Source organism: Notechis scutatus, chromosome 3 (assembly GCF_049901735.1).
Source record: "Notechis scutatus isolate UNSWTSFEM ecotype Mainland chromosome 3, rNotScu1.2, whole genome shotgun sequence".
NCBI lineage: Eukaryota > Metazoa > Chordata > Lepidosauria > Squamata > Elapidae > Notechis > Notechis scutatus.
Window position 1 is genome coordinate 3,957,660 of NC_142011.1, and position 25,307 is coordinate 3,982,966.

Consider the following 25,307-nt stretch of genomic DNA (forward strand, 5'->3'; position numbering starts at 1 on the left):
GCTAATTTCTAAAGCGCCTGTAGGCCAGACAAGGAATAATGGATGGAAACTGAACAAGCAGAGATTCAACCTGGAAATAAGGAGAAACTTTCTGACAGGGAGAACAGTCAACCCATGGAACAGAAGTTGCCCTCGGAAGTTGTGGGAGTTTCATCACTTGAGACTTTCAAGAGATTGGACTGCCATTTGTCAGAAATGGTGTAGGGTCTCCCGCTTGGGCGGGGGGTTGGACTAGATGACCTACAAGGTCCCTTCCAACTCTGATTATCTGCTATCTATTATTTTTCACCAAACTAGACATAACCAGTTCCTGCAACCGTTTTTGTATGTTTCAGCCTCCGTTTTTGTATGTTTCAGCCTCCCTAATCATCTTTTTTGCTCTTCTCCACACTCTTTTTAGAGTCTCAACATCTTTTTTACACTGTGGCGACAAAAACTGGATGCAGGATTCCAAGGGTGGCCTTACCAAGGCATTATAAAGTGGTATTAACACTTCACAGCAGGCCCTTTCTCCTCCTCCTCCTCGGATTGCTCTCTAACTGCCAGCTGGAATGCTCCATTCTCCTGCCATTCTCCCCCGTAAAAATTCTGCGATTACATATTGCAAAAAAAAAAAAAAAAAGGGATTGAAGTAAAAGCTCTTATGCGTTATGCCTGGAAGCTCACAAAAAACAGCTCGGAAATGTCTTCTGCAAAGTTGGGAAACGCGGCTGGTTAGATGCCGTTTAATGGTGCACACTGGGGAATGTCGAAATACGCTGCGGTCCCTTTTAAATTTGCTGCTGTAACCGGACCTGTGATCCCACATTCCAATTATTTATTTCGCCAGGCTGATGATGGGTCTCAATGGACTCCTAAGAGCAAGTTGGAAATTTAGGCATATGCTGAGAAGGATACTTTGCTTCTTGGCATACCAGCTTCTTCTTAAAAATTGAGAGGAAAAAAAGGAGGCAGGGGCAAATGCTGGATCAAAATAGAGCCTTCAGAGCTCAGTGGTACCATGGCAGGAGATCCCTCGGGCAAAATTGAGCTAACTGGACCATTCATGTGTTTCAAACAGCTTTCTGTGCTGCCAAATGGAGGCGAGTAAGTGTAGTCTGGAAAGAACGGTGCTAAATTCCCCTTTAATAGTCTCCTGAGGACTATATTCCAAGACTTTCAGCAAAATATTGCTGGAAAGAAAAACCAGTTGTGTTACAGAGCAATACACCCAAAATCTTGAGCGTTGGCAGTTTGTTGTAGAAAGAAGTGCGGGGTTGGGAGAGAGGGATCTTTGCTTTCCTTCTTTTAATTAACATTAGTCTATGTAGGCCAGCTACAAAGGCCCATTAAACCAGGCTGTTCTGTTTTGCTTTGGTTTATTGAATGGATCCTGCATTATCAAAAACTTAGGCATGTTAAAATATTATCACTGTAGTAACTAAAATAGCATCCCTTTGGAGTAGATGTGGGGCATATGCAGGGGTGGGATTCAAATTTTTAACAACTGGTTCTGTGGGCGTGGCTTAGGTGGTGGGCGTGGCTTGATGGTCATGTGACTGGGTGGACATGGCTTGGTGGTCATGTGACTGGCTGGGCGTGGCCAACTCAATATCACTCACATCGAGGCACGCATCTCCTCGCCTGGCCTCTCATGACTGTGGGGATGCTGCAACAGTCGTAAGTGTGAAAAAATGATCGTAAGTCACTTTTTTCAGTGCCATTGTAACTTTGAATGGTCACTCCACACAAGCAAAGTACCAGCAAAGGAAGGGAAAAAAACTCCAGAGATGTTCCTGAGACAGGAAGTCTAGTCCTGCCAAGAACGTAATAAGGGTTAACGGAGAGGCAGTTTCTGTAAGCAACACCAGAATGTTTCCTTCCTGCCTTCCTTACAGGATTAGTCCAGTAATTTCTTCTAACAACTGGTTCTCCGAACTGCTTAGAACGTTAACAACCGGTTCTAGCAAATAGGTGCAAACTGGTAGAATCCCACCCCTGGGCATATGGGTTACTCCTGGATTATTCTGGAAGGGATTCTATAGGGTAAGTCTGGTGTTACGTGTGCACGCAAACACACATACATGCACAGAGTGTCCCGAAGGTGCTTTTTCAAAAGGCAACCGAACTTTGTTTCTTCCTTGAAGATATTTTGCTTCTCATCCAAGAAGCTTCTTCAGTTCTGACTGAATGGCGGAAGATGGAAGGATTTATATTCCTTGCAGGCATCTGGTCGTTTGCACTGTCTCAGAGAATCATTGAGGCCACTTGGAGGTTTATTTGTGCCCTCAGGACCACCTGAACAGTGTAAATGAGTGTGGAGCCTTCTTGGAACTGCTGAAAGGACCGTGTTGTAAACAGGAGTGAGGTGGTGTCACAGGTAAACTCCAAGTGGCCTCAACAGCTCTAAAAAAGAATGTAAATGACCAGATGATTGCCAGGAATATAAATCCTTCCATCCTCCACTATTCGAAGAAGCTTCTTGGATGAGAAGTGAAATGTCTTCAAGGAAAAAAAAAAGTCGAATTACATTTTGAAAAAGCACCTTTGGGACAACCACGATCTGATGACTGAGAATCTCCACAGGCAAAGTATTTCAATTCAAGACCCTTTGGTGGAATTTGTAAATGTTCCTTTTGGACATTTCATTTCAGGGCTGATTTTCTTATGTGGAATCAAGTGAATCTAGATCTTGCAACCTTGGTCATTCCAAATTAGACATGAAAACAGGGCCGGCACGATTTGATTTTGAGACAGATCCTTTCAATGTTTCTAATGTGTCAGCGGTTCAACGGTAGAACAGATTGTCTTAGGATGTTGCACTCTTCTTCCCTTGGAGTCTTTAAACAGAGGCTGGACAGAATTTGGCATGGATACTTCAGTTGGAAGTTTGCTCTGCAGTTTTATAATGACCAAATTAACCTTTTAAAAAATCCTGTGCTTCTCTGTGATGCTTAAGACATTTAATAAATTAAATTAAAGACCACATTACAGTCCAAAGCTTTCAAAAACAAAATAATGTACAGTAAAATCCATGGTTTAAACCAGCATGGATAAATATTGTAATTAGACACAACTTAAAAACCTTCTCAGATTATTTTGTCATATTCTTATTCCCACCAATGGTTTCTGCTGGGCAAGTTATTTTATTTTATCATTCCATCCTTCTTAGACAAGAAAAAAAAGAGCCAGCCAGGAGATTCAGATAAGGTCCAAGATGAAGGGAAGGGAAGAGCTGGCGCCCCACCTCTATTATTTTTGGTTTGAAAAAGTGAAACTTTGGAGACAGCATCCATGCTCCATATCTACCCCTTCCAGGGAATGCCTGAAAGCAGGCAGCTCAGGAAATAAGCATGAAGAACCAAAAATAAGCAAACTTAACATAAAGAAACCAGTAATACTGGTTGGAAACCATCCTTTTCTTAACTTTCAGTATGCAGCTTGACAGCTAGGCAGGCTACTTACATTACAGTTTAGTCACTAGTAGTTGTCTCTACTTGACTCAGAAAAGGGATGTTGAATTTTGCTTAAAGGGAGCATTCAGTTTCTAATCTGTGTTGTTTTGAGGGGCCTTCTCTGGCCTTCAGAAAGTATGAAACTTGGGCCCCGCGGTCACTATAATGTCAGCATAAGGAGCTGACTGGGCCACCTCAATCGCTCTTTGTTTCTGTAGAACCAGCAAGCTGTAGAAGTTCTCTGCTGCTTCTTTCTTGTTCTGGTTCTTGCAGAGGGACAGAAAGCTGAAAGACTTTGCCCCTTGCTGTTCCGAGTGCTGCGGGAGAGAACAAAATAAATAAACAAACAAACAAACAAACAAATAAATAAATAACTGAGGCGGATGTATTATGAGAGGAGGCTAATTCTGTATTTGGAGTGGACAATAAGCAGTTTTATGGGAGAGGCTGTGTGCCTTTGCCGGTTCATACAGACCAAGAACTGTCGATAGGAAAATGGGATAGAGAGTCTAAGATGGAAGAACAACTGTGCATAATTGGAAATAATGTCCTATGTTGTCAAGCATGTAGCTACAAGGGGCAATCTACTGGCTAAATCCGCTACCACCCTCTTATCCTTCCGGAATGGCCTGAAGACCTGGCTCTGCCAATGGATTTAGGCAAAAATGGCTAATAGATTAGATCAACAGATTAACAGAGTTGGAAAGGGATCTTGTAGGTCATCTAGTCCAACCCTCCACCCAAACAGGAGACCCTACATCATTTCTGACAAATGGTAGTCCAGTCTCTTCTTGAAAGCCTCCAGGGATGAAGCTCCCACAACATCCGAAGGCAAGCTATTCCATTGGTTGATTGTACTCTGTCAGAAAATTCCTCCTTATTTCTAGGACTTCAATCTCTCCTTGATCGGTTTCCATCCATCATTCCTTATCTGACCTTCAGGTGCTTTGGAAAATAGCTTGATCCCCTTTCTCCTCTCTGGGGCAGCCCCTCAAATATTGGAAGACTATCATGTCTGCCCTGGTCCTTCTCTTTACTAGACTACCCAGGCCCAGTTCCTGAAACTGTTCATCATATGTTTTAGTCTTCAATCCCCTCATCATCCTGGTTGCTCTTCTCTGCACTTTTTCAAGAGTCTCAACATCTTTTTTATAGTGTGGTGACCAAAACTGAATGCAGTACTCTCGGTGTGGTCTTACTAAGGCTTTAGAGTGGAATTAACACCTCCCTTGATATTGATTGTATCCCTTTTGTTAATGCAATTTAGGATTACACGGGCCTTCCTGGCTGCCACCGCATACTGCTGGCTTGTATTCAACTGGCCATCGACTAAGACTCCAAGATCCCTCTCACAGTTACAGTTGATCCATCCCCATCCTGTTTATGTTTTTGGTCCAGTATGCTATCCATTGGAATGTTTTAGTTTGTAATGCATAACATTTTAATATTTTTGTCCTAATTGTATTAAGTAGCTTATGGGGCTTCTTGTAGATAGTGCTAGACTTACGACCACAGTAGGGCCCAAGATTTCTGTTGCTAAGCAAGACAGTTGTTAAGTGACTTTTGCTCCATTCTATGATGTTAAGTAAATCAGTGCAATTGTTAAATTAGTACAGTTGTTACATGAATCACTGCAGTTGTTAAGTTAGCAACATGGTTGTGAAGTGAATCTGGTTTCCACGTTGACTTTGCTTGTCAAAAGGACACAAAAGGTGATCAATGATCCTGGGACACTGGCATCGTCATAAATATGAGTCAATTGCCAAGCCTCTGAATTTCGATCAAATGACCATGGGGGTGCTGCAACAATCATTAACCACAGTTAAACAATAATAAGCCACCTTTTTCGGTGCTTTCGTAATTTTGAACCGTCACGTTCAAAGTTATGACAGCACCGAAAAAGTGACATGACCATTTTTTACGACTGTTGCAGCATCCCCATAGTCACATGATCAAAATTCAGACACTTGGCAATGGAATGTATTTATGGTATTTGCAGAGTCAGGTGATCAGTTTTTGGGACTTTTGGGCAAAAAAAAAGAAAGAAAAGAAAATGGGGAAGCCAGATTCACTTAACAACCCTGTTTCTAATTGTAGTGATTCTCTTAACAACTGTGGCAAGAAAAGTCCAAAAATTGAGCAAAACTCACTTAACAACCGTCTGGCTTAGCAGTGGAAATTCTGGGCTCAATTGTGGTTGTAAGTCGAGGACTACTTGTATGAATATCTGAAGAGATCCGCAAATTCATTTCAACTGAATATTGGGGAAAGGGAATTGCAAGTCCTGGCATAAGGATTCTTTTTGCCCTCTTGATTTTCAGCTCAAGAGAAAGCAGGATAAGGATGAGTCACTGGCAGTTTAGGAAGAAGAGCTGGCTAGAATTATGGCCTGGTAAAAATGATAAGGTTGGATTATATTTCTAAAACACGCTATCTGCCATTTCATGAAGAGATTTGGCTTGAGCCTGGGGCACAGCAGAGGATTTTACAGAAATAGAATGGCAGATATGACAAATATCCTCTTGATTTCAAGGAACAGATTCAGGATATGCATCTGTTTGTTTGGTTTTTTTGAAAACTTCTTTGTGGCCTAAAATGAGAAGATGAAGCGATGTGTTTTTAGATAGTTTTAGATTTAATCATATGCTTAGATATTAAATGTATTTATATTAATATGTCCATGGATGTTATATAGGTCTTTTCTGTCATTATTTCTATCTTTTCCCAACTCACATTTTATTTGCTTCAATCACCATAGTATATTTAGACATTTTCCTTCATTCTTAATCAACATATTTGTTTTTTTTCTGTTTGTTTTTTTATATATTACTATTATCCTTTTTAAAAAAATGTTTCACACCCTTTTAAACTGGAGTTATCAGGCCATTTCAGTGATTAAATAACATATGAAGAAAGGTTTATTATGTTTGATAATATCTTACCTGGAAAGTATTTAATAGCTTTAATGTTCTCTTACTTCTTCTTTGTTCTTCATTGTCCAAATTACTTGTCTGGGGTCCCTATATCACAGATCAAAATAATGTCTTATTGATAAAATTCACCTGAATGAAGATAAAAGGCAGCATAAAAAATAAAGACTAGACATAGCTCGTATATAACTTCCCAAGCCTTGTCTTCCTAGTTATCATCCTCTCTAGGAAATTTGTTTGTTCTACATAACTAATTATGTAGAAACATTTGTTCTACATAACATGATTTGGCAAACCAGACCAGACAACTAAATTTGCCATGCTTTAATAAAGTTGATTAAATGTATCAGTAAAACTGTCCATACAACTATCAGAGGCGTTATTTAATTTTTTTGAAACTTTATCTGATTATTTAAAGGACTTTTTAAAAAACGAAATACCTTGCAACACACAATGAACAAAGAATAATGCAAACCAAATTCAAATCAAAAGTACAAATTGAAGTTTATTATTCTACTGATATTACCAGCTGAGCAAAAAAAAAAAACTCATAAAAGAAAGCATCAGAAACATGAAACTCTCTTAAGAAAACATACCCCCAAAAGACACTTTTCCTAATGGATGAAAACTGAGTTTCCTCATGGTGTCTCTTGGCCACACTCCCTATGGTGCACTTTTCATTCCCTCTCCCTGACCCACATGGTGTCCCATATGCACCCCTGTGCTCCCTCCCCAACCTGAACCCTTCACCTTACCCTGACCTATGCAGCACCTCTCATGCATACCCTTGCACCTTTGCGCACACAGCCTGCCCCTCTCTTGCGCACTCTCATACATCTTCCCCATTCTCCATTCCACTCCTCACTTCTTCCCACATCTAGCAGTAGTCACCTACTTGTGGACCTGGGTCATACAACTTCCTATTAGCTTCCCCACTGACTTTGGTTATGGGAAATGATCAGGAAGTTGCATTGCCTAATAGTGGGATTGACGATAGCAAGTGGGACTGCATGGAGTGCTAAGCTTAGTGACGGACAGAAAGAAGGGCTAGGGAGAGGTATGTGGGTGGGGGAGACTTACCCCAGAGATTTGTGATCTTCCTTGCTGGCATCCCCTTTCTGGGGAAACCAGCATGGAAAATTGCAAATTGTGATCTTGCGATCACGAGGGCGCTTGGCAACCCGTTGCTGGAACGGGTTGCCAAATATCCAGATCACAATCATGTGACTGCGGAAGGATGCTGGGATGGCTAGAACTCCAAGGACCAATCTTAACCACCATTCATCTAGTGCCGTCTTTACTTCCAACGGCCACTGAATGAACGGCTGTCAATCAAGGACTAGCTGGAAGGGAAAGTTCTTTGAAATATTTTTTCCCCATTCAGAAAGGGGTCCATTGTCCAGATTCAGATTGTCTCACAGGTGCTACATGGTCATTATTCGCTATTGAAGTTTAGAAGATTGTAAACATCACATTTTGCAAGGCTGCTTGCTCATTTTCGGATTCTTGTTGTACTGAAGATGATGGTAAAACGTCACTGGACAAAGCAGACACTTCGTTAACGGATTCCTGGTGTTAAAAAAAAGAGGGGGGAAATGGATCTGCGTCAGCTCTTTTGTTCTGCAGAAAATAAAGGGTTAACATGGAATTTATATTTCTCTGCTGAATTTTATACTCCACAAAAAAAGAATAAGAGAATAATGGAAGGTGCAAGTGGAAAACATGACATCCTACTTTTTTGCAAACAATTCTGTGTTTCAGACAATTCCTAATTAGAAACACAGAATATTATGACTTTTTTTTCTGAGATCCTTCACCCCACTAAAAATTCTTTGGTATATTGAGAGTATTGAACTGAAGCTACAAAGTCCCCATTCAACTGGATAGCTTATCACCTCACTGGATAACTTGAGATCAAACTTTATCTTTTAATCCAACCAAAGCATTAACATCATGATAAAACGTGGCTGGAAGAGCCATGTAATCATTTCTGGAGGCAAATTGGGATATAAATCCCATTTATTTGGGCATTTGTGAGTGAAATTATATAGCCCATACTATTTATGAACTGTCTCTTTATCAAGTTTACATTTTAACTGTGGCTTATCCTTGTTATGAATTTTAACGCTGTTAAGTCATAATGAATTATACTTTGATATAGGAAAAGCTAGAAATAGATACTTTAATAAGTAAATATAAATAACTGCTCAATTAAGTAAGAGTACCCAGATGAGCTTGTCATCTCTAAAAGTTAAGTAGAGAAGGATTTGGCTAATATTTGTAAAAATACTAACCAAAAAGGAGTATCAGGATTTGGAAAGTTTGAAAGTCAAAAATATATCCATCTCAACTCCTGTTCAAGAGTGTGATGGAATTTTAGACTTCTGTGATGTTAAATATTAATGTTTTAGAAAGTTTAGGAGGATTAAACTGTAATTTGTCAACTTTGTAAGTTGAAATCCAGTTTACCCATTTTGATGGAAGTACATAATGCTTAAACATATTAAAGCCTAATTTGTTCTGAAAGTACTTACCATAGTTTTTACAAATGTATTATCATCCCTTTCGTTTCTGCTACTTTGTAACACAGATTCTTTTTGGGGATAATTTGTGTCCTGCGGTATATTTAAATTTTCTGCTATTGATAGTTCTATATTGATAATAAGAGAAATAAGTTAAATTCTTGTCCAATGTTACTTACCATTTAATTGCCTTTACCAATAAATAATTATTTGCATATAATCTCATCTTATACTATTTAAGTTTTGAAATTTCCAATGTGTCCAAATTGCAGTTCACCGTATTCTACTCAAAGGTTTAAGAATGATCACTTATGAAGTCTTTATTCCTATCATCTTTACTAGATAGAAAATGATGAAAAACAAATGCAGGAAAAAACGTAATAAAAATGTGAATGCTTTACATTTAACAACTAACACAGTGTTACCCATAAGCTTCCCACCATTCTCCTGGTACCACTTCAAGATACTTTTTGTAAAAAAAAAAGTTCTTTAATTTTTCATTCTGAAATTATCCTCAGTTGTAGTTTTTTTTTTTTTTTTTTTTAGGTAAACACAATCCCTCTAGCCACTTTGGGATATTTTATGCATATTGGCTCTGCAGATTTTGATTATATTCCTGTATTGCCTTAGATGCTCTTCAAACTGATCTAAACTGAAGAAAAGGTTGATGGATCCTATTTTTCTAAATATAAGCTTTATTTTGTCTTACAAATGGATGTAATTTTTTGTAGTCCTGAACTCACTTAGCAACTGTTTGAAGTTACGATCTATCTGAAAAAGGGAATTTATGACCTGAATCCGAAATTCTGATGGTTGCCCTCCCCCCCTCATGGTCATGTGAATACACTTTGGAAGCTTGGCAGAATATTCACATTTATGACTTGTGATGACCCAGGGTGAGATACAAAATAAACAGGTGAAGCCCCTTTTATTCCTTCACTTTGCTTCAAATATCCTTGACTGGAGACAAAAAAACTCCCCCACAAGCAGTTACAGAAAAGGAGGAAATGCTGTTTAAACTAAAAATGCCTATAAATTATAAAGAGTAAAAACAACACAAACCACTGAAACAATTATGGGAACCAGGCAAGATAAGGGCTTGAAGACATCCACAGATATCGGAACACACACTGGAAAGGACGCCAAACTCAGAGAGGAACGACAGACTAGAGATATTTCCACACTATGTTTCCAGAACTGGCCCACACGCATGTCCTCTTATCCAGTTCTCACAGCTGCAGCCCATGAAGAGGATCAAGGCCCTCTCCTCCTGAGTAGACCACATCTCTCCCTTATCCTCTCCTCCCTGCAAGCCCTAGGATGGAGAGGGGATGGGCCTGGGTCTTCCTCTGACTGCCAGCTGGCCTCTGCCCTTCCCCAGCCTCCTCCACAACCTCCGGAGCCACACCTTCCACTCCCTTGAGTCAGTCTCCAACAGGGGCATGGCAATGACTGTTTGCAATATCCTGCGGTCACTTGGCAACATTATATGATACTTTTGTGGAAAACTGGTGCTTATTTTCATTTTTTGATAAAACTGAGCCCACAGCAAACAATGGGCTTGCACTTATGACTGCTATGGTTGCTTAACAACTTCAAAAACGGTCACAATTAGAGAGAGAGAGAGAAAGAGAGAGAGAGAGAGAGAGAATCTAGATAGATAGCACTAGCACTTAGACTTATTCACTGCTTCATGGTGCTTTACAGCCCTCTCTAAGCGGTTTAACAGAGTCAGCCTATTGCCCCCAACAATCTGGGTCCTCATTTTTACCCACCACGGAAGGATGGAAGGCTGAGTCAACCTTGAGCCCTGTCAGGACCGAACATAAATCATAATTATGATTTATGACCGTAACGGGCAGATTTCATTGCAGTCGTAACTCGAGAACTACCAACTGTGTATCTGAGGACTTTCTCCTCTAGAGACTTATTTTTTGGCTCTGGGACATTACAATCAGTACAGTGCCATCCTTCATATACATTTGAGGAGAGCAGAGGTGAGAGTGCAGATGGAAACCTTACATCCTCTAGATGCTGTATCTGGACTGGGGAGGTTTGGGTTCAAGTCCTGCTTCATGATCCAGGTCACTGGATGATTTTGGTCAAATGTTTCTCTCTAAGCCCAATCAACCACACAGTTTGCTGTGAGTATAACATTCAGGGGAACACTGGTAAACTACCTTAAGATATATATATATATCTTCAAAACAGACAGAAAAATAGCAGCCATCCTTAGCAACCCCAAAGATAAAATTGACCTGGAAAACCAAGGCATATACGAAGTCCCCTGTGCATCATGCCCGGCCACATACATTGGACAGACCAATAGAAGAATAAGCACCCGCCTGGATGAACACAAAAATGCAGTCAAAAAGCTGGAACACACTTCCTCACTAGTCCAACACATGGAAGCCACAGGTCATAGCATCAACTTCAATGGCACCAAAACCCTGGCCACTATAGAAAACCCTAATCACAGAATCATCAGAGAAGCCATAGAGATTGAAAAAGACCAGAAAGCATGAATAGAAGAGATGATTCCACCAGGCTGTCAATCATTTGGAAGCCTGCACTCACAAACAAAAAAATCTCCACACCACAAGCCAGGCAAACACCTGGGCACAAACAGATCCCCCTGATACCTCCAGCTCAAACACATCCCAACCAGGCACCCAGATGAAACCCAGCTTCCTAACTAATGATAGCCGTCCATTTACCCGAAGCCAAGCTGCACTAAAGGCCTCCATTAAAGTAACACAATGCTGCCAGCCAATCAAGATACAAAAAGAGCCAAAAAACAGACAGAAGATATTAGAGACACCAATCAAGCAGAACACAGCAAACTCCGAGACCAATAAACACAGACCAAGACTCCCAACCAATCAGGATGAAGAAAAAAACATTCTGGCACAGCAATAGGCTGCCCCAAATTTAAATCTGAAACCACTGTAAAGTCTGACTCACAGACGGACACAATACAGAAGCCTGATGATGGCAGATGAGATTCTGCTGAAACGTTGCTACAACTTTAAAAGAACAACTACAATGACGTGGGAAAATACCGAACCAAGCCAACCATTCATTTAGTGACTGTTTGAAATTACAACAGCACGGAAAAAAGTAACTTATGAGAGTTACAACCATTGCAGCATCTAGCGATCATGGGATCCCCTTTAGGGACCTTCTGACAAGCAAAGTCACTGGGGAAGCCAGATTCATTTAACAGATGGGTTATTAACTTAAGTGATTCGTTAACAAGAAAGATAAAATGGAGCAAAACTCACTTAAATGTCTCACTAAGCAATGGAAATTTTGGGCTCAGTTGTGGTCATCAGTCGAGGACTACCTATAATCATATTAAAGAATTATAAAGAAAAAAAATCTAAAGTCTTGCCTTGGGCAGTTTGTTGTTTGCTTCTTTCTTCAGTCTTTTGTCGCCAATTTTTTCTTCTATTCTTGAGACGTTTAGGAAACAGCTGCAAACCCCCCCCACAAATTAACTTGAGGTAATTTGATAAGTCTTATATTGCTTAAGCTTTTTGTTGCTACAGAAAGCTTTCTACAGCTTCTGAGCGATGTTTAATTCATAATTAAGTATAACGTCTAGGTATATAGCTGTCAAGCTATTTCAAATGTGAGCCTTCACGTAAACTGTAATCTGTTTTTTAATCTTGCCAAGAAGCTCTTTATTGCTCTACAAAGTGATCCCTGTGTTCAGTCGGATCAATTTAGAAACAGTTTTGCCCCGGGAATCTATCAATTAGGTTTCATTATAGTTGCTGCTGGACTATAACCATTGACTACGCTGGAAAAAGCATGTCAAGTGCCAAGACTATACTGAAACAGGAAGGAAAAAAATAGCCAATCATCTCCTGGCACGTGAACATGGTATCGTTTTGAAAAAGGACTATACAGGTAGACCTTGACTCACAACAGTTCATTTAGTGACCGTCTGAAATTACAAAGGTACTGAAAAAATTGACTGAAGATCCTTTTTCATACTTATGACTGTTGCAGCTAATGTTTGTGATGGTTGCAGTGTTCCGGGGTCATGTGGTCACATTTTGTGACCTTCTGACAAGCAAAGCCAGATTCACTTAACAACCATGTGACTAACTTAACCATTGCAGTGATTCACTTAACAATAGCAAGAAGGGTCATAAAATGGGGTAAAAATTCACAAGAGCTGCCTTGCTTAGCAACATAAATTTTGGACCCAAGTTTTGTCGTATGTTGAGGACTACCTGTATTTTAATTGTACAGAGTAGTACCCTCCAAAAAGGTGAAGGGAGGGAAGGAGGGAGGGAGGGAGGAAGAATGAGAAAGAGTGAGAGAGAAGGGGGTGGGAGGAAGGAAGGATAAAAGGAAGGAAGGAAAGAAAGAAGGGAAAGAAAGGATACAATTTCCTAGTCAATGTCTTAAAATTGCCATGTTTGGAGACCCCTGAAATAGGCATCAATTTCTAAGCAGAGGCCCAATATTTGGCAGTACTTCAAGGACATAAAAACAGTGGTGTATAAAATTAAAGGCCTGTGTCATTTTTCCACAGTATCTAATTAAATGCCCAGGAAATCCCATAAGTAACCCTTAAGAAGTCTTAATTTTGACTCCCCTGTAACTGAAAGGTCAGTTTGATGTAGCGATTAAGGCATCAGGCTAAAAACTGGGTGACTCTTGAGCTGTAGTCCTGCCTTAGACATAAAGCCAGCTGGGTGATCTTGGGCCAGTCCCTTTCTCTCAGCCCTAGGAAGAAGGCAATGGCAAACTACGTTTGAAAAAACGTTTCCAAAAAACCTGCAGGAACTAGTTCAGGCAGTCACCAGGAGTCGAAAACAGTGTCGAGGCACAAAAGAACCAGATAGCCATCATTATGAAAAACCCTTCATTCGGTCTTCACCTGCCCTCCACCCATCATTTAAATCTATGAAACCACCTAGTATGGTGAAGGCTTACACACGCCTGCTTTGTGTTATATAGCAATAATGCAAATAACATATGAGGCCCTAAGTTGTTTACCCTCTGCAGATCTTTGCTAAAGCAAGGCTGGGTGGGTCTGGTCATAAGTTTGTCTGCGCTGCCCAACTCTTGTAAAATCATCAGCTTCCTGGTTGGAGGTGCGATCTTCAAGGGGGCTAGCGTATCCCCGTAATTTGCAAGCTGCTTTTGCATGGTAGCTTTGCTGAGCTGCTTCACCGGGTCAATGAGTAACTTTCTTTTCCTTTTACTTCTTCGTTTCTTTAGAACTACATACAAGAGACATACACAAAGGACACATTACATACCCACCAGAGAATGCTAAGCAGATAATAATCACATCATACTAATCCATATTTATGTTTGCAGGCCTAATAAAACGTTGGCATTACAAAGAACCTTCCACTTTGGTTTTTACATAGGTATACATATATACATACACATATTTATTTTGTTCAGGACAAGGTTAAAATACAAAACTCTCAACCCCCAAAAAAAAGTGGTTGAGGGCCACTGATCTGACCTCTCTGGTAGGTTCAGAGCTAGAGAGAGGTTTTTCCATGCTCCGGAGGGGGCGTAGCTTTGTGTGCTGCCTATAGATGGGGCTTTGCTTGTTTGCGCAGCGCAGTTTCTGGCATGCCATGGCTTGGTGCCAGTCCATGGACTGGGGCTTGGGGACTCCAGAGGTAAACCACACTGGTCACTTGGGCTCGAGCTTAAATGGAGGTAGTGAGACTATTCTTATCTTCCTTCCATTTCCAGTTTCTCAACAGAGTAACCTTTGGGGTTTCCTGCAAAGGTTGGGAGTTGGGCAAGGTGCTACAGTGTTCTGCACCTACCTGAGTGGGCAAGTCCAGGTGGTAGCATTTTAATTAGTGTAGAGGTGTATGGTTCTGACCCAAACCTTGTTCCAAGGAAACAAACACGAAAAAGAGGTAACAGCAAAACCTTTTAATGATTCTTTACAAGTGCCGTTCCTTCACGGGTAAAAGGCTGCTTCAAACCAATTAGCTCCGATATGAAAGAGCCTTGCCAAGATTGTGCAAGGCTGCCAAGAATACTAGATAAAGTTACTAAGAAATATTTCAAACACAAAGCGTCTCCAAACAAGATACTCCGAATGTATTTTTTTTAAGTATTTATTTGATTTGTCAATCGCTTACAAGATACAGGTATGAGAATAAATATAGTTTTGAATACATGAGAAAGATACTCATAAGAAAAATAAAAGAAACAATAAGACAGGGACGGTAGGCATGATTGGTGTGCTTATGCACGCCCCCTACAGGCCTCTTAGGAAGGGGGTGAGGTCAATAGTAGACAGTCTAAGGTTAAAGTTTTTGGGGTTTGGGGAAGAAACTACAGAGTCAGGTAGAGGATTCCAGACATTGACCATTCTGTTGCTGAAGTCGTATTTCCTGCAATCAAGTTTGGTGCGATTAACCTTGAGTTTGTATCTATTGTGTGCTCTTGTATTGTTATGATTGAAGCTGAAGTATTGATTGACAGGTAGGACATTGCAACGTATGATTTTATATACTATACTTAGATCGGACCGAAGGCGGCCTAGTTCTAGGTTTTCTAGGTCTAGAATTTCGAGTCTGGTGGCATAAGGTATTCTGCAACGAATAGAGGAGTGGAGAACTCTTCCTGTGAAATATTTCTGGACTTTCTCAATTGTGTTGATATCAGATACATGATACAGCGTTCCAGACTGATGAGCTGTATTCAAGTATAGGTCTAGCAAATGTTTTGTATGCTCTAGTTAGTAGCGTGATATTACCAGAGAAAAAGCTACGTAGGATTAGATTAACAACTCTTAATGCCTTTTTGGCTATGTACTTACAGTGGGCTCTAGCACTTAGGTCATTTGAGATGAGTACTCCAAAGTCCTTGACAGAGTTTGGATCCTCAACAAGGTCTTGACTATTTAGCTTGTATTTTATTTTCTGATTTTTTTCTGCCAATATGTAAGACCGAGCATTTATTTGTTGAGATTTGAAGTTGCCATTTGATTGACCATTCTGATTCACAGTCAAGGTCTTTTTGGAGGGTAGCAGTATTGTCTGTGTGTTGAATAGCTTTACATCATCAGCGAAGAGAATGCAGTTGCTCTTAATATGAACACAGAGGTCATTTATGTAGAGTATGAAGAGAGTTGGTCCTAAAACACTGCCTTGGGGGAACATCCACAAGGAATGAATGCAAAATCTTCTTTGCTTCCTGCAAAGAACTCCAGTTTCTCAGCTGGCTTTTATCTTCTCAGGGAGGGGCCATTACCTTGCAGCCTTACTCCCGAGTCGCCCATGCTGCTGCAGCTTCTCTTTCCTTTGAGCAGCCCTGCATGCATGCGCACTGGGCACAGGCTCCTTGGGGGCCTCTTCCTCACTGCTGCCAGCCTCCACCATCTCCGAAGCATTCCACTTTCCGATGGTCCTGTCCCCATCCCTTCATCACACGCAGGCCCCTCATCTGAGTCCTCGCCAGGGGACCATCCACACCTGCTGCCGGCAAACCACAACAGGTATATATACAAGTTGTCCTCGATTTACAATCATTCATTTAGTGACCATTCAAAACTAACTGGCAGTGAAAAAAAGTGATTTATGACTGTTTTTGACATGACTGTTGCACAGAGGTGGGATTCAACTGGTGTTACTACTGGTTCGGTGACTACGTTTTGCTGCGCGCAGGTGTAAAAAAACATTCAGCTGTGCCGCCCGGACAGCTGAAAAGCGCAGCGTTTGAAAAGCCTCTTTTTTCCTGCTTTTTCAACCTCAGCTGTGCCGCGCAAAGCAGTTGAGGTTGAAAAAGCAGGAAATAAAGGACAGGTAAGAGCCCAGGTGGGTGGGTGGGCCAAACAGCAGCAAACACAGAACCAGTTCGTTGTCTGCTGCTCTTCAGAGCTACCGGTTCTATAGAGCCGGGCAGAACCGGTAGCATCCCACCCCTACTGTTGCAGCATCCCCATGACCCCGTGATCAAAATTCAGATGCTTGGCAATTGATTCATATTTATGATGACTGTAATGTCCCAATGTCGGGTGATCACATTTTGCGATCTTCTGACCGGCAAAGTCAATAGGGAAGCCAGATTCACTTAACAACCATGTTACTCACTTAACAACTGCAGTGATTTGTGTAACAATTGTGGCAAGAAAGGTCATAACATAGGGCAAAACACACTTAACAACTGCGTTGGCTTAGCAAGGAAAAGTTTGGGCTAAGTTGTGGTCATAAGTTGAGGACTACCTGTAGATGAGTTCCTATAGGAGGAATTCAACAGCCATTACATAAACACCAACCGAGCCGTTAAAGGGAAAAGGGAGTAGGAAAGAAACTCAAGATTGCTCTGCCTTATATCTCTTTGCTATAAGGTCCCAAAGGTGCTTTTTTTCCCCAAGAGGCAACTGGACTTTCTGTTTTTTCTTTCTTTCTTTGAAGACGTTTCGCTTTTCATCCAAGAAGCTTCTTGGATGGTGGTAGGGAATGGAAGGATTTATACTCCTTGCATTATATCTCCAAATAAAACAGCCCTCCCTCAACAGACGGGGAGGGATAGGACATCCTCTATCTCCAGTTTACAACACGGTCCTTTCAGCAGTTCCAAGAAGGCTCCACACCCATTTGCACCACTCAGGTGATCCTGAGGACACAGATAAACCTCCTGGTGGTCTCAACCGCTCTCTAAAAAGGATTCAAATGACCAGCTGTCTGTATGGAATATACTGGTAAATCCATCCATTTCCCACCATCCAGTCAGAGCTGCAGGGGCTTCTTTGATGAGAAGCGAAACGTCTTCAAAGAAAAACCAGAAAGTCCAGTTGCCTCTTGAAAAAGCACCTTTGGGACAACCGTGACCTGTATTACATAGACACTTTGGTATAAGGTGTTAGGGGTTGATGAAGGAGATAGAATGTCTGTTAGGTTTTCAAGGTTCTGATATGCTCTTTAACAATAAAATAGATTCCCAGTAACTCTTGTATCTGTTTCTTCAGCTGGCTTACTTTAGGAGCTGAAAACTGAAGAATTAGATTTAGATTTACTAATGTAATTAATTATATTTTATTCTGAATTGTGTTTTGTATGTAAGTTCTGTAAGCTGCTTAGAATTTGGTTTCAGGCAGCAGGCAAATCCTATGGATAAATAAACGAATGAATGAATATAATCTAACAAGGACAATCCTTTTTAGAAAATAAAGAAGACTAAGAAGAGACGACCACTTCTGTTGAAAAAAATGTTTCCAGTGAAATGCTTTTCTGGATTTGTCATCTATACATATAAAAGTGAAATACCCCTCATGCATCATCACAAAATCTCCAGAACCGTAAAACCTACAAACTTGAAATTTGGCATGTTATGTTCCTCTTGGCTTGTAGGTGCTCACTAAGAAAGGATTTTTCGAAATGACCATCAGAGTATCAGTATTTGCTATATTATTATTATTATTATTATTATTATTATTATTATTATTATTATTATTATTATTATTATTACGCTCTGATGCTAAAGAGTTCTACTCCCCCTCCCCACCTGAAAAGAAATCTCTTCCAAAACACAAGCAGAGGAGAGGAGTTTCAGTTTTCGATTCACAGCAGCAACCAGCTTTAGTACAGAACAGTTGAGCTAAGCCACGCCCAGGCTCCTTGCTGTCTCCTTCTTGCTTACATAGCAAATACTGTTTCAGTTTCCAAACAGCCCTCAACTCCCTCACACACTGACAGGATGCTAGCTAGATGAATACCTATGGATGCTGGTAGGCAAAATTTCCCCCCACCCCTTATTTTCCTCCCCAAAAACTAAGCCTGACCACATAGTTTTGTAACAAAACACGGGTATCGAGCTAGTCACTTTTATATTTCATTTTTATTCAAGACAGAAACAAACAATTCTAACCTGGAGTAACAATAGGATAAGGAACAAAGCCGTCTTCCTCACTGAACAATAATGTTGTTTCATTACGTTGGTGATTTCTTGTTTCATGTTTAGATACAGCCTGGTCTGGATCAAAAGTAGTTCCTGCTGATTTAGACAATCACAGAGTTAAGAGTATTATTTAGGTCACTGAGCCCAATTTCTGCTCAGCGAATGATTTTAGTGGAGCTCACCTTAAGGTTAAGCCTGTTTGGGACTTAATAACTTAAACATGTCGCAGAGATATTTTCTTGACTCAAGACTAAAAGAATGGAATAAATTATATCTGTATTTTTTTGTCTGTCTGTCCGTCTATCTATCTTCATCAATCTCTATAATCTATTTTTTTCCAGTTCTGTCTATCAGTCATGTCGATTGTCTATGATCTGTCTATTTTCTGCTGAACCATTTTTATCTATCTATCTATCTATCTATCTATCTATCTATCTATCTATCTATCTATCTATCTATCTATCTATCTATCTATCTATCTACCTACCTACCTACCTACCTACCTACCTACCTATCTATCTATCCATGCATCCATCCATCTATATTTTCTGCTCAATCATTCTCTCTTTCTTTCTCTTCATCATCAATCACTATCTCTAATCTATTGTGTTTTTTGATTCTGTCTGTCAAACATTTCTCTTGTCTGTGTATCACACAGGTGTCAAACTCACCCTGTCACATGACATATTGCAACATTTTCTCCCTTCACGGAGCTGGGGTGGGTGTGGCCTGCACATGACACATCTGGCCCATAGGCCACCAGTTTGACACTCCTGGTCTATCATCTACCTACCTACCTGTCTCTCTATCTATCTTCTGCTCTTTCTTCCTTTCTTCCTTTCTTTCTTTCTTTCTTTCTTCTTTCTTTCTTTCTTTCTATCTATCTATCTATCTATCTATCTATCTATCTATCTATCTATCTATCTATCTATCTATCTATCTATCTATCTACCTACCTACCAACCATCTATCTATGTCATTTTCTCTCTCCCATCTGTATCATCTATCATATTTTTTCTCCTTTGTCTCTGCCTCTGTCTCTTTCTCACATAGTCGCCCATCTCACAAGCAATGACTGGGTAGTGTACAATGATTTTCTTATGACCGTGTGGCTAAGAGCATGTCCTTTTCCACAGCAGTAACCATGTTGTGGAGATTCCTATGGAAATGTGTGTGACTTCACATACAAATCTTGGGCCTTGAAACCTGAGTTATTTAAGTTGGAGTCAATATTATTAAAATGTTGCTGCCTTACGTTTTTCAGACATTCTGTTGCTCTGTGTTTTGATTCTGGATTACATCTGCTTTATTGCAAATCAGTTTTAAAGCCTTAGGATGGAAAAGTGACTTATAACAAAAGCAAATCTTTTGTTAAAAAATTCAGCAATTTTGTACTAGGGTTTTTATTTGAAGAACTTCAAAGGGACTTTAAGAAAAAAACACTTGCATGAATCTTTTGAATTAGAACTAATGAAGAAATATGACTGCATCTATTCAGGGCTGAATTACAGTGTTTAATTTTATTTATTGATTTATGATGATCATGTTTTATTTAATTATTGTTGACATGAATAGCTGATTTTCTTATTGTTAAGAAAAAATGTTATACAGAAATTGCCACATAAAGTTGGGCTTTTTTTTGCTTTTCACTTATGCTGCTCTTATTTATTATCAAGGTTTTTTTTTCCCTTGTAGCAATTTATAAGTAAAAATAGCAACTTACACATATGTACAAGCTGATTCTATGACAGCTAATGCCATAATAAATACACCTAACATTAAAAGACAATAAACCACAGCATTGTATTTACAATTACAAATTAATACTGTATAGTTATCTTAGAAGCTTAACTTCTAAAAGCATCAGTCACACTAGTAAAACAGTTTAAAGTAAAGTAGCTACAACCTCACCTTTTCTGTTATCAACTGGATCTTTGGGGGGTAAAGGAAGTTCCTCTTCCATGTCAAATATTGCAAGGAGGCCATTCTGGTCAGTTCCAAGAATATCATCTTAAGAAAATAATTATAGTATATAAAGTTTTTAAAAAAACACTTTTTATGTACATAACTACATATTTTATATAGGTAGTCCTCAACTTACAACCATTCGTTTAGTGACTGTTTGAAGTTACAATGGCATTGAAAAAAAAAACAATTTATGACCAGTTCTGACACTTTTACTGTGTAACTGTGGCAGCATTCCCATGGTCACATAATCAAAATTCGGGCACTTGGCATGTGTTTATGACAGTTGCACTATCCCAAGCCAAGTGATCAACGTTTGCGACCTTCCCAGTTGGCTTCTGACAAGCAAAGTCAATGGGGGAAGCCAGATTTGCTTAACGACCACACAACTCACTTAGCATCTGCAGTGATTCGCTTAACAACCATGGGAAAAGGACATAAAATGGAGCACCACTCATTTACCAACTGCCTTGCTTAGCAACAGAAATGTGGGGCTCAGTTGTGGTTGTAAGTAGAGGACTATGTAGAAAAAAGCAAATACTAGAACATAAAAGTTACTAAACTTTTTGGGTAAGTTATGCACATTTTAGCAAATCTATTGGACAGCTATAGTTAGACTGGATTTTGTTCATACCTACCAATCATATCTCTTCCAGCTTCTTCGTCTCCAAATCCATCATACTCTAATGCAATTTTGCCTCCAGTTAAATTCGAAGAACTGTGGTCAGCCAGGAGACTATTGGAGCTATTTATTAAACTGTCACTGAAAAAGCTAGCATGCCTTGGAATTTCAATTTCTTCAACTGTGAAAAATATAGATGAATAACTCAGCTATGTTTATATATCTTGGAGATATAATACTTTGCAGCGAGTTAAAAATCAGTTGCTTATAAATATTGAATCCAGAATGCAATTTTTGAAAATAAAATAAAAACCTTTTGTATTTTGATTTATGAGGGGAAAAAGTTGCAACCTTACCAAAATTGCTGCCATGGAGAACATTCTGCCCATAAAATTCTGTCAATGTGATGTCCTCAATTTTGCTCTGGTGCAGTGTAAAATGTTGGGCGACCTCAATGGCACTATTAGAAGAGAAGAAAAAACAGAAGTTTTAGGAAATGCTGCAAAACTGAACCGTTAACTTCCTAATTCACAAAACGTATCCATATAATATTTTAATATTGGTTCTAATTAAATTGCACTTCCATCGCCTTTCACTTACTACTCCATAATGGGATTAAGAAATGGTTAGTAGCACAGATTCAGCAACAAAAGCTGCTTCAGTTACTACATTCATCTATCTTTATCCCCAAAATACAGTTCAAGAATTAAAAACTAACAATGTGCAGGTAGTCCTCAATGTCAGGTTTCCAAGTGATGAAATCCATTTAAAAAGAAAAGAACAAAGTCCATCTTCCAAGACAAATTCAAGCTCGAAATTGACACTCGACTTATGACCATAATTGAGCCCAACATTTCTGTTGCTAAGTGAGACATTTGTTAAGTGAGTTTTGCCCCATTTAACCACCTTTCTGGCCATTGTTGCTAAAAGAATGTTAAGTCAATCACTGCAGTGATTAAGATTAGTAACAGGGTTGTTAAGTGAATATGGCTTCCCCATTGACTTTGCTTGTCAGAAGGGGATCAGGGACAGGGCAACCTTCCTAAGGACCTGCCAGTTTCCAAGTGCCTGAATTTTGATCATGTGACCATGGGGATGCTAGAACGGTTGTATGTGTAAAAAGTGGTCATAAGTCCCTTTTTTCAATGCTGTTGTAACTTCAAACGGTCACTAAATGAACTGTTGTAAGTCAAGGACTACCTGTATTGTATCAGTTTATCATTATCATAAAAACATTAATCTGGACTGTGAAAAAAGTTTAAGAAAGCGCAATTAATCCTCACGAAGGAAATCCTTAGAAAATAGTGCTCTGTGCTCTTCAGAACTACAGTAAATCTAGCCTGGGTAAGTGGACTGAACACAGAGAAGTGATCCCTTACAATCCAGTTATAACTATTAAGAAAATAGAGTGGTTAAGGATGCTGAGAGGGAGGGAAATGAGAACAGAATGGAAAATGACACTGAGAAAAGCTGTGTTAAAGTGAAAGATGAACCATGCATGGAAAAGAGAATTCACTCCCTTTTCACTTGTTCTATTCTTAGCAATAAACAAATGTTGAAAAGTATTTACTTCATGTCTGGAAGTTGGGTATCAAAATCATGAAACACTTCAGGCAGTGTGATAGCATTATAAATTGCCTCAGAATTTCCTTTCGGAAGGTCAACAAGCCCTAAAGAAAAATATAGAATATAAGTAACTGTGGGATGATGATGTAGCTTTATATATCCTGCGAGATAAAAATGTATTTTGAGGGCATCCAGCAAGTGTGTTCACATTCTTTAAATTTTCACCTAGTAATCATTAATTAGATGGCAGAAAATATTTGTCAATTTAATAATGACACAATTACAAAAACATTCTGCTGCTAGTGCAATTCTAGGCATGACTATTCAAAAATAAGCCCCACTGTAGTCTTTGGAATTTACTTCTACTTTGGTTTTTTAGAATTGCAATCTCTACATGAAGCAGTAGTTTATGATCCACTACTTGTCTGAAATGGTATAGGATCTCCCTCTTGAGCAGGGGGGTTGGACTAAATCTCCCGGGTCCCTTCCAGCTTCATTCTGATTCTGATCTTGAGATGGCCTTCCAAGAATCATCTCATGAATCCTGAAACCTTGCGGACCACTTGTTTCATTTTCAAAAGTTAAAGCCATTTCTTTACCATTAATAAGCTTCTTGTTAATAATAAGTAGGGGAAAAGCATACCTGGTTGAAAAGTGGATTGCATTTTAAGTAGGGCTTCATTGCAATCTGTCAAAAGATACTTGGTTTTTCTGTGATAGATCCTCACCACTCCTAGCAAAAGATGTCCCGAGGTACGAAGAGCAATTTTAAACTGGGGCAGGGGAGAAGGAGGAAAGTTGGCATTAACAGGAAAGATCGCAACAGAATTAAGAGTAATTATCCTGGTTCTCATTTTTCTTAAAACCAATCTAAGAGAGTAGCTAAAGGTATCCAAATGGGACATAGAGCATCCCTTTCAGGAAATAACTGGGTTAATCTTGTTGTGCTTAGGCATGAAAGCCAACTGAGTGACTTTGGGCAATTCACCAGGAGACTGGGATTCCTAGTCCTGCCTTAGGCGTGAAAGTCAGGTGGATGACTGTAGGCCAATTATTCTCTCAGCCCACCTCACAGGGTTGTTGTTGTTGTTGTGGGGAAAATAGGAATATTAGGAATGTTTGCTGCCTCGAATTACTTATAATAAAGGCAGGATAAAAATTAAATAATTAAAAATGGCTCTATTTGCAGAAGCAATTTAGAGCAATGAGTCCAAGCTCTTGTTTAGTACAGGAACCCAATTTAACACATCCGTAACAGTTGGCTATCTGGTCTGGATATATATCTAGTGAAAATATGTTCACCATCACTCTGGATAATTGGTTCTACCACTGAACTGCTCCTATTGTTAGGAACTGTTTCTTGATCATAAGCTAGAATCTGCCTTCCTGTAACTTAAAAACCTTCATCTGTATTTTATATACTGAGGTGATAGAGAGCTTGACTTTCTTTCGTGTGACAACCCTTTTTAGGTTTTTTTTTGCAAGATTCAACATATCCAGATCCTCAAGGTCTTGCTGCAGAACTTAATTTACAATGCCACACCCAGTGTTGAGTAAAAATAGGGGACCTTATTTTTGGTGACATTTTATGAAAGCCATACCTTAGGGGAGAGTATCTTTTCAATGGTATCTTCTAAATTGCATTCAAATATATGAGCCTTTGTGACTTTCTTATCCCAGTGAGCAGCCAGCCATATCTTGGACAAAGGCCCACGTTTATTCATAAGCAGCTGCATGTAGAACATTTTGCCAGAAATGTGTTCCTTAACTTGGCAAGCTAGAGGGAAGAAATTAGTTTAAATATTGAATACATCATTTTTTTGTAATTTTTCAAAGCTAAAATGAAAAATAGTAATCAATTTCAAATAAATGATTTGCAAAAAAGAGAAAACTCTTTAATATATAGTTCTAGTTTTCATGCTTACAGGTTGTTTTAAACAAATGCATTATTTGTGTACAATCTAAGTAACTGCTTAAAATACTATGGCTACTTGCAATTAGGATACATCAACTGTATTTATTATCATGAATTTGTCTTCATACAACATTTATGTACTGAAGCAGTTTCCAAATCAAACTAATAGCATCATTACTGAAATACATAATTAATTTTGGCAAAGTGAATATATTGAAACAATGTTGTTTTCCTTGTTTCTGTTGCAAAAATAAGAAAATTATTGTTTTCTCAGTGAATTTTACTCTTTTTGAAAGATATAAAAAGTCCAATTTTATTCATGTGGCAGTAAGAAGTAAGCAAGGAACTACAACAATCAAACATATTAGGAACTACCAGAGGACTGGAAAAGAGCTGATGTGGTTCCCATCTTCAAAAAGGGAAATTTATTTTATTTATTTATTTGATTTGCCA

At 39.3% G+C, this 25,307-nt stretch overlaps 1 protein-coding gene across 1 annotated transcript; it reads right to left on the reverse strand.

Moving 5' to 3' along the window:
- Positions 1-3,081: 3,081 nt before the first annotated feature.
- Positions 3,082-24,689, reverse strand: RAD21L1 (RAD21 cohesin complex component like 1). The gene is made up of 12 exons (XM_087958953.1): positions 24,541-24,689; positions 23,583-23,712; positions 22,944-23,043; positions 21,730-21,833; positions 21,390-21,554; positions 20,698-20,796; positions 18,757-18,879; positions 18,463-18,465; positions 13,903-14,129; positions 7,838-7,933; positions 6,377-6,454; positions 3,082-3,751 (listed from the first exon to the last, which is right to left on the reverse strand). The coding sequence occupies exons 1-12, from the start codon at positions 24,682-24,684 to the stop codon at positions 3,563-3,565; spliced, it is 1,458 nt and encodes a 485-aa protein (XP_087815079.1). The 5' UTR covers positions 24,685-24,689; the 3' UTR covers positions 3,082-3,562.
- Positions 24,690-25,307: the final 618 nt, after the last annotated feature.

Coding starts and splice junctions, on each gene's coding strand:
- RAD21L1 (XM_087958953.1), bottom strand. CDS start 24,684: ATGTTCTACATGCAGCTGCTTATGAATAAACGTGGGCCTTTGTCCAAG. Junction 23,713..24,540: donor AAAAGATACTCTCCCCTAAG/GTATGGCTTTCA, acceptor CCCCTGCCCCAG/TTTAAAATTGCTCTTCGTAC. Junction 7,934..13,902: donor TTAGCAAAGATCTGCAGAGG/GTAAACAACTTA, acceptor TTTTAACACCAG/GAATCCGTTAACGAAGTGTC.